Genomic DNA, 9,610 nt, shown 5'->3' on the forward strand with positions numbered 1-9,610 from the left:
GCCATTGCACTCCGGCCTGGGAGACAGAGCAAAACTCTATCTGGAAAAAAAGAAAAAGCCACATCATCTCTGCTTGGATCTAGGCTCTGCCACTTACTAGCTATATAATTCTAGGCAAGTAACTTACCATCACTGGGCCTCAATTTTCTCCACTGGAAAATGGGATAACAGTAACTGGCTCATGGGGTTAACATTGGAAAATATTTGAACAATGCCTGGCTCCATGCATTTGCCATTATGATTACTATGTGCCACGGGACCAGCTTATGGGACAGTGCCAGTATTTCCATTTTACAAATAAGGGCAGGAAGGTTAGTGAAGTCATGTAACTTGGCAAGGGACACACAGCTTGTGCAGGGCAGAGCCTAATGTGGAGGACAGGTGTATGCAGCTCCTGACCTTTCTGTGGCCCACCAAAGCCAGCACATATTTCTACCAATGAGTTTTGGTCACTCAAAGAGTGTGCAGGCAGGTGCACAGTGAGAGATCTACAGGCATTTGATCGGTACATGTTACCGAAAATCTGGGTCCCTCAAACCATAAACCATGTGAAATGTAGGATGGCTGAGGAAGAAGCCTGGAGGGTAGTGTGGGTCAAGCCTTCTTTGGGCTGCAGCAGGAACCTGGAGGTAAGGAGAGGCTCCTAGGAGAACAAAGGATTAGTCATAGGAAATGGTGGTGGGAGGAGGAGGTGGAAGGCAAAGAAAAGGAACTGTGTGGAAGCAAGGAGCTGGTTACCTAGGACTAAGCTCAGAAGGGAAGCAGCAAGGATTTCTGGAGACTGCATATCTGGAAGGTAGAACCAGAGACGAGACAACCAAAGGGGTGAGTCCAGAGCTGTAGGGGGTGAGCCACCGGGAACACCAGGAGTGGGGAGCAACAGCTGACCTCAGATCCTTTGGAGCCTCAACGTTCTTTCATACTTTTCCTTTCATCTGCAGAGTGAACTGAGGACCACGGAAGGATTAAACCAAAAGTGGAAAGAGCTAGTGTCTGGGGGCCCCACTCCCAGGGAGGAAGCATTGAGCAGTGGCTGGAGGAAGCAGCAGACAGTTCTGGGGCACACGGAGCCCTCCCGCTCCTGCCCCTCTACTCCTCTTACACCAGAGAGAGCTAACAAGGTAGGGAATAAGACAATTACCCAATTCAATTCGGTTTTTAAGCTGCTTTTATCTTTACAGTTCAGGGAGCACTGAATCATCTGGAAAATAATTTCAGCTCTCTGCTTATTTTCACTAGATTGCTTAGCCCTAGGAATATTGGAAAACCCTTCATTCAAAGTCTGAGGTCGTTTCCTCTCTCCAATCCCCACAACCCAAGCTGTGTTTCCCTGGCCCCTCTCAGACCTGGATACCAAATTCTGGGTATTTTATTTTATTTTATTTTATTTTATTTTATTTTATTTTATTTTAATTTTTTGAGACGGAGTCTTGCTCTGCCGCCTAGGCTGGAGGGCAGTGGCGCGATCTCGGCTCACTGCAAGCTCCGCCTCCCGGGTTCACGCCATTCTCCTACCTCAGCCTCCGGAGTAGCTGGAACTACAGGCGCCCGCCACCACGCCCGGCTAAATTTTTTTGTAGTTTTAGTAGAGACGGGGTTTCATCATGTTAGCCAGGATGGTCTCGATCTCCTGACCTTCTGATCTGCCTGTCTTGGCCTCCCAAAGTGCTGGGATTACAGGCGTGAGCCACCGCGCTGGGCCAATTCTGGGTATTTATAAACCAGCAGGAGGGAAACATTGATTGACTTAGGAGAATGAAAACCTGCCGGCATTAGTGCTCATTGAAGGAAATGCTAATGAACAAAAGTGCAATCAATTATAGAAGTATTCTCGTTCCACACATCACATCGTTTGCTTTACGGAATTTTCCAACTCAAGAAATAATTTTATTTTTATTTTCAATAGAGATTTAATTATAAAATGAATATAAATTCCATGTGCATTCATGATGTATACCTTGGAGTTAAGTGGGATTCATCTGTTTTTTTTTTTTTTTTTTCATTTATAATGGGATGCAATGGCTTAAAAATCTTATCACCAAGCCAAATTCAGCCCTTAGCATGCCTCTGAAACCACCGAGGAAGACTTAGCCACTTACCAAGAACAAGGTAACCTGTGTTCTCTCGGGTGCAAACCGCGTCTCTGTGAAGGGAAAGGGGGAAGAGGGCCGACAAGGACCTCCAGTATCAGCGAGGACTATCAGGACGTCCTGCTAATAAACGACTTTTTCACTGTCCACACTTTAATTGGTTTACAGCCTTTTTTGTTTATTTATCCATAAGAGCTGCTGTTAAATGGCTCGGGAAGGTGCTCGCCTAATGGCTCGGTATCGCTGCCGGGCCTGTTGTGGGCGAGGCGGCTTGGAGGGGGCGCAGGCGTCAGCGGGGATTCAGAGCGGAAACGCATTTCGCCTGTAATGGACTCGGCGATTTTATGATTCCAGGAGCTAGATCCACGGGGAAGTACAACACACGACCTTACTCAGCGGAGGGTTCCGCTTGATGCGTTTTTTATACGGCTGTACGTGATAAAATTCCAGATAACTTTGTCTCATCTAATAACAATAATAAATGGCTGTTTGACCTTTGCTTCCTGGGTCCCTTCTATAGGTCGCAGGCAGCAGAAAATGCTAATTGTGAAAGTGAGAACGCGCCTCCATGGAACAGCGCTGGTGCTCCCAGCCTCCTCCCCCACAGCCGCGGGTACCCAGGTTTTTGCCGGCGACCGCAACCGGCGGATTTGCTTTCTGCTGAGAGCCTCTTTTATTTCTGCAGGGCCGAGCAAAAATATTAAATGGAAGCAAATGAAGCATCGAAATGGAGACCAATTTACAGAAATGTGCAATTAGTTGAGAAGTGCAAAGTAAACACTCCGGGGGTGGCAGGCTAGGCGGGGAGCAGGGGAGGGAGAGTGGGGCGCAGACTGAGTCCAGAGTGGGTGTCGGGGTGCCCAGGGAGGAGGGGAAGGGGGAGGAAAAGGAGGGGGAGGGGAAAAGTGGCCGATCTTTGTCCTGAGCGGAGCTTGCAGTCCGCTCATAACCGCGTCGCCAAGTCAACCCGCGGCGACTCGGCAGATTATCTCCAAGGGTCAACACGCCGCGGCCGGGCAACCCCCTCCAGCCTGCCCTCCTAATCGATGTGGTCACTCGCGGCCAGGGTGATAGGGTAGAGTTCTCCGCGGCAGCAGACAATGGACTCATTGACGCTGGCGTAACAGAGATTAAGTGCGCGGGCCCCACGGCCTTTCACTCTCTGCCCCCACCAAGACTGCAGGTGGCACTTTTCCCTGAAGAAATCACCGAAACTCTCCCCGCCCGCCGCCTTGCTTACCTTGGCCTGTCTTCGGTGACAGCAAGGGCATCTACAAGCCAGGGAGCCACACATCAGAGCCACACACATGAGGCCACAGGCCGGGAAGCCACACACATGAGTTCTCACATATCGGAGCAAATGCTGAGACTATACCAGCCTCCCGCAAGAGAAGGAATCTGCAGAGAAGTCCACATTCCCGACTGGCTTTTTTGTCTTTTAATAAAAATAAAGAGTCCTCAGAATAGAGCACTCAATCCGCACTTAAAACACAAATATTTCCAGTAGGAAGAAGGAAATACATTAAGATCGACTCTCAAAGGTCTGGATGTTGGTGCGTTGTTTAGGAAAGGCGGTGCAGTGATTTTTCTCTTGCTTGGTTCTTTGTGGTTCAAGCTCTCTCTTGCTCAGACGTTTCTGCAAAGCTGTCTAGTTTTTCTAAAACCCTCGGTGGCGTTTCGAGAAACGTCCTCATTTCGGGAGTATCCAGTCAGAGGCTGGTCCGGCCGCCAGGCCTAGCGGATCATGCCCAGGCAGGGGGTTGGACGTCACTGCCACCCGGAGATCATCCATCCGCGGCAGTGGGTGCAGAAAAAGTGGTCCTGTTTAAGTCAGGACCCCAGAATGCCCAGAAGTTACTGAATGGTTTGAAGCCAAGCACAGATGTTATCATGGAAAATGCAACGTTTTTATTTCTTTCTCTAAATATGTAACTCTTCCTCCACTTCCCCCTCTCCCGCTTGCCTTATTTCAATTGCAAGCAGAAGAGAGTGAGTGTTCTCCGCAGGCAAACTCCACCAGGGTCCCGGCCCGTAGAGAGTCGTCAAGTGTCTGGAACCCCCGTGCCAACACCTGCCCCTGCCTCGCAGCCCCAAGAGGAAGGCCGCGTCTTTCCCCTTCGCTGTATTGGGAAGCTACGTTCCGGGTTGGCCAAACGGGCCCCAATTTTCCAGAACCAAAATTTGTAATACCCTTCAATTTAAAAAAAAAGAGTTTAAAAAGTCTCTGCGAATGCTTCAGAAGTTACCATTTACACCCCAGAAGTACTTGTAGCACATCCACAAGTAAAAACACACAACGAATGCCAGAGCTTTGTGTGTTTTTTAACCGACATCTTGGTGGCTGTGAACAAACTTTATAAATAAAATAGAATCAAATCTTTCTGACCTAGACAGCTGGGTCTGCAAACTTTTTTTTTTGTATCGTATTCCCCAACAGTTAAAAAAAATTAAAACCTCAACATATCTCCTTGTAAACTACATCAATTAACAAACACACTATGTCCATTATCAAATATAATAGAAAAAATAGAGGAAAATAGAAAATAGAAAAATGTAGGAAAATAGAAACTTTTAAGCCACGGTGAAAATGTTTCTATAAGTGGTTCTAATGTTTTCATGAGCGCCCACTTTGGAGAGCACTGCCAGCTGCCCGTTCAGGGGTGTGCAGCAAACTCAGCTGAGAGAGAAAATTGGAACGAAAGCAGGTGCTCGCAGGTACCTGGGCCTCGCCTCTCAGTGCGGTCAGCCAGGCCAATCACGGCCCCCGGCTGAACCACGTGGGGCCCCGCAGAGCCTATGGCGCGGCGGCCGGCCCGCCGGTCCGCGCTGGCTGTGAGTTCCCTCTGAGATCAGTGCGGAGCTGTCAAAGCGAGCAGGGGTAGCGCCGGGAGTGGGAACGCCGCACAGTGCCAAGTCCCCGGCTCCAGCTCCCGACTCCTGGCTCCCGGTGCCCAATCCCGGGCCGCAGCCATGAACGGCGAGGAGCAGTACTACGCGGCCACGCAGCTTTACAAGGACCCATGCGCGTTCCAGCGAGGCCCGGCGCCGGAGTTCAGCGCCAGCCCCCCTGCGTGCCTGTACATGGGCCGCCAGCCCCCTCCGCCGCCGCCGCACCCGTTCCCTGGCGCCCTGGGCGCGCTGGAGCAGGGCAGCCCCCCGGACATCTCCCCGTACGAGGTGCCCCCCCTCGCCGACGATCCCGCGGTGGCGCACCTTCACCACCACCTCCCGGCTCAACTCGCGCTCCCCCACCCGCCCGCCGGGCCCTTCCCGGAGGGAACCGAGCCGGGCGTCCTGGAGGAGCCCAACCGCGTCCAGCTGCCTTTCCCATGGATGAAGTCTACCAAAGCTCACGCGTGGAAAGGCCAGTGGGCAGGTAAGCCTGGCTCCCCACCCCTTTTTCCTTTCCGGTTCTCACCTGGCCGCCTTACCTCCAAGCGCTCCCAGGAGACTTCTCTCTGTTCCCGGCACCTTGGATTATCCCGGGTCGGACTAAACTACATCAGGGAGCTACCGAGGCCATCCCTCACAGCAGTGCTTCTCTGGTCCAGTTTGAAGCGTCTTTCCCACCCAGCTCTCCTGGGAGCGTAAATTCCTTCCTTCCCTGTTCGCTGAGCCCATCTTCGCCCCAGGAGCCCGCGCTCCCAGCGCCATCCTTAGAGAGCCGAGGCTGAGTCCTGCTCAGGGCTTCGGACACTACAGATCCTCCTCGAGCAGGGCATCTGGGAACCCAGGACTCCTTGGTAGTCCACGTCGAGGAAGACGAGTAGGGACAAGGGTGCCTCGGACCCAGGCCCCAGATCGCCTTTGGAGCCCCGGAGCCCCTCACTTCCCGCGCTTAGTTAAGGAAGGGCAGGCATCTAGAGGCGCCAGGTAGGTGCAGAAAGGCAGGGAGGGAAAGGAAACTGCACCCAACCCCGCAGTGTCCGGCTGCCCTGGTTGGGGAAACAGGATAGGGGTAAAGAGGAAGGGGCTGGGGCAAGGCGGGGGCTCACCGCGAGGCTGAAGGCCGGCCTCTCAACGTCAGAGCCTGGCAGCTAGGAGAGCAATCTCAGAAGCGAATTCGTTTTTCACCAACCGAAAGCAATTGAAGCTGTCTCCCCGCACTGCTTCCCAGGAAGTAATTTTTCAGAAGATGGGCGCTCCCTGCCTAGCTGGTGGGGAGGCGAGAGGCCTGGTTCCTGCGGCCCTCCGCGACGGCAGAGAACAGAAGGTCTTTCCTGGAGCCGGGAGCCGGAGGCACAGAGTAGCCCCCGGGTCATTCGCGGCCCCGAGCGAGCGGCGAGTTCTGGCGCGGCCTGTGTCGTCGCCGCTACTCACTGTCATCTCTGCCGTGCCTCAGCCACTTCTGGTCACACCTGCACCGCAAATAGTTGCCTTTTCCTTTCAACTGGCAGCCGGGGAGTAGGGGAAAACAGCTCGAGCCGGCATTCCCCGGCCCACCCCGAAAATCCTCAGCGCCCATCTGCGAGGTCTGGCCAGCCCTGCCTGACACTGACCCCAGGCGCAGCCAGGAGGGGCTTTGTGCGGGAGAGGGAGGGGGACCCCAGCTCGCCTGGGGTCCACGGGACTCTCTTCTTCCTAATTCACTTTCTTGCTAAGGCGAAGGTCCTGAGGCAGGACGAGGGCTGAACTGCGCTGCAGTCGTCCCCACCTCCAGCGAAACCCAGTTGACACGGGCGCCAGAAGCTGCCGCGGCTCCTCTGCGAACTTATCCAGCTCGCAGGGCCAGGGCCAAAGGCCTTGAAGTGTCCGGAAATGCGGGGTTCTTAGGAGGCGGGAGGACAGTCCCTCAAACAAAGGTGGGGGGCTCCCCGTCCTCACCCAGTTTTCTTCCAGGGCTGCCTCCCCTCCAGGCCTCTCTTCTGGCTTCCTAGGCCCTCGGAGCTCCTGCTTTCCCACCCTGGGCCTTCCTCAGGAAATGGGCGACATCAGGGTCCCGAAAGAGGATTTGTGAGGTGGAGTAACTTCCCTATCCCAACCCAAGCGGTGATACCTCTGCTCTGGAGGACTTGGGCTTAGGCTGACCCAAGAAGCCAAAAAGTAAAACCAGAAGGCAAATCAGTAGCCTTGGCGTGGGTTCGGGGACCCGAGGAGGGCGACACTCTCGGGCTTGAGTTGGCCCCAGGCCTTTGCTGGCGCCCTCTAACCCGCTGCATGCTCGACTCTCGGGGAAGGACACGACCTCCCCTCTCTTCCCCTGGAAGCCGTCTGCGGGGCCGGCTGCTATCCCCGCGTTCCTCTAGGGGAAACTTCGATGGAGTCGAAATTCAAAAATTGCAAACCCACCTGCCCCTGGGAAGAGCGAAGTGACGAAAGGGCTCTCACTGGCAGTACGAATCTGAATGCTAATGACAACAGAGGTTTTGAAAAACATTGACCCCCAAATGTTTCAGCAGCGCTGTCCAGCTGGCACCTAAACTACCTCACCCTGAGCCTTGGGGAAGGGCCCAGGCTCGGCGCCCTTGACTTTTTCCCACCATCCTCAACCTCCACCCCTGCCGCGTTGCGCTGGGCACAGGTCCCCCGGGAGTAGTGCACCCCAGGCAGTCTCTCCCTGAGCAGTCTCTCGCAGGGACTTCACGAAGCCCGCAGCCTAAGGCAGGAACCCAGAGACATGTGGGTTTAATGTAAGAACTTTGGAGAGCCCTTCAAAATGTTTATTGAAGGCCCGTCTGGCTTCTCTCCCAGGCGTGGGATGCCAGGTAGATTCGGGGATGCCCCCAGGGAGTAGAACTCTCCCTGGACTAGGATCTTAGCCTCTGCTTCAGCTTCTGGCGCCTCTTCTCGACCTGGGGGGAAACCCAGTAGGGTTCCATCGCGAAATTAACCCCGCCCCCAACACACACACACTCGCCTTTCAATTCCTTAAGGCTTAGCCAACATTCACAGGAGAAATGTCCCCTGCCTTTGCTCTAAGACAAGCCTCTCCTCGGAACTTTGGTGGAACTTCCCGCACCAGCGTCCACAGCCTGGGTGCAGTCAGTATTTTCCACAGAAAAGAAAAGATTGGGACCTGGCTGAGCGCAGTGGCAAACAGTGAATGTGGGTCTCCAACCTCCTGGGCCAGGGCGTCCTATTGCATCTTGGAGACACGAGAGGCTCGTTTCTGCACCACTACCCCTTCCTCCGTGGGGCTGTCGGTTCTGCAACTGGGCTAGGCCCCTGTGTCTCCCCTCAACACTTCTGAGGGCATTTGGGATCCAGGGCATAGAGTCTGGAGCTGCCAGAGTTCTGCTCTGCCAACGTGACCCCCAGAACAATATTCCTTCACTTCGCGGGTAGAAGTCCGGCTGAAGTTAAAACAATTATGGAGAATTTGCTGGCTCTCAGGTTGGGACTAACTACGATATAACTATAGAGAGAGGAAATACATGGTCAGATATAACAAAATGTATCACAGTCTCCGTTAGCACAAAGATTTTCAAACTGCAGGTTGCACCCATTCGCAGGTCATAAAATCAATTTACAAGTTTGAAATTAGTATTTTTTAAACGAAATAGCAGATGACGGAGAAAAAAGTAGATAGCATCATACGTGGTAAACGTTTTTTTTATGTCCTTAAGATTTGTCAGTATAACTGACGTACAGTGTCCGTGTGTGAACTACACAACGATCCGAAATGTATTTCTCACATTTGTGGGTCACCATCAGGAGGTTTTTTTAAGCCCTGGATTAAAGGTGTTTCATTGCTTTTGTAGGATCTAGCCGGTTTCACTATCTATTAAATACATTTAAATCAACATCAATCAGTTGATTAACACCCATTAAATGAGCGCATTCAAGGACCGTTCATTGGCAGAGCCAAGCTTAGGCTCACGGCGAGAGCCGACTCGAGTTTGGTCTCCAGTGAAAAGGCTTCCTTTACTAGGAAGGGCTTGAGTTACTAGGGAAGGGCTTCGCGCGCCTACACTAGGCGCTGAAATGGGATGCTGGGGCTTGCTGGCTCCGGCGGGTAGGGCTAGGGCTCCCTGGCCCCCCTTGAAGGGGTTGGGCTGCGTGGGTGGGGGCTGTGCGGGGCTCCGGGGGCCACACTCACGCCCTGTGTCGCCCGCAGGCGGCGCCTACGTGGCGGAGCCGGAGGAGAACAAGCGGACGCGCACGGCCTACACGCGAGCACAGCTGCTAGAGCTGGAGAAGGAGTTCCTATTCAACAAGTACATCTCACGGCCGCGCCGGGTGGAACTGGCTGTCATGTTGAACTTGACCGAGAGACACATCAAGATCTGGTTCCAAAACCGCCGCATGAAGTGGAAAAAGGAGGAGGACAAGAAGCGCGGCGGCGGGACAGCGGTCGGGGGTGGCGGGGTCGCGGAGCCTGAGCAGGACTGCGCCGTTACCTCTGGCGAGGAGCTTCTGGCGCTGCCGCCGCCGCCGCCCCCCGGAGGTGCTGTGCCGCCCGCTGCCCCCGTTGCCGCCGGAGAGGGCCGCCTGCCGCCTGGCCTTAGCGCGTCGCCACAGCCCTCCAGCGTCGCGCCTCGGCGGCCGCAGGAACCGCGGTGAGAGGCAGGAGCTGCTCC

The 9,610-nt window shown here is 54.1% G+C and overlaps 1 protein-coding gene across 1 annotated transcript; it reads left to right on the plus strand.

The window, feature by feature from the left end:
* The first annotated feature begins 5,060 nt into the window (after window positions 1-5,060).
* Window positions 5,061-9,593, plus strand: PDX1 (pancreatic and duodenal homeobox 1). The gene is made up of 2 exons (XM_055244385.2): window positions 5,061-5,466; window positions 9,148-9,593. The coding sequence occupies exons 1-2, from the start codon at window positions 5,061-5,063 to the stop codon at window positions 9,591-9,593; spliced, it is 852 nt and encodes a 283-aa protein (XP_055100360.2).
* Window positions 9,594-9,610: the final 17 nt, after the last annotated feature.

The sequence above is a fragment of the Symphalangus syndactylus genome, chromosome 15, assembly GCF_028878055.3.
Source record: "Symphalangus syndactylus isolate Jambi chromosome 15, NHGRI_mSymSyn1-v2.1_pri, whole genome shotgun sequence".
Classification (NCBI taxonomy): domain Eukaryota; kingdom Metazoa; phylum Chordata; class Mammalia; order Primates; family Hylobatidae; genus Symphalangus; species Symphalangus syndactylus.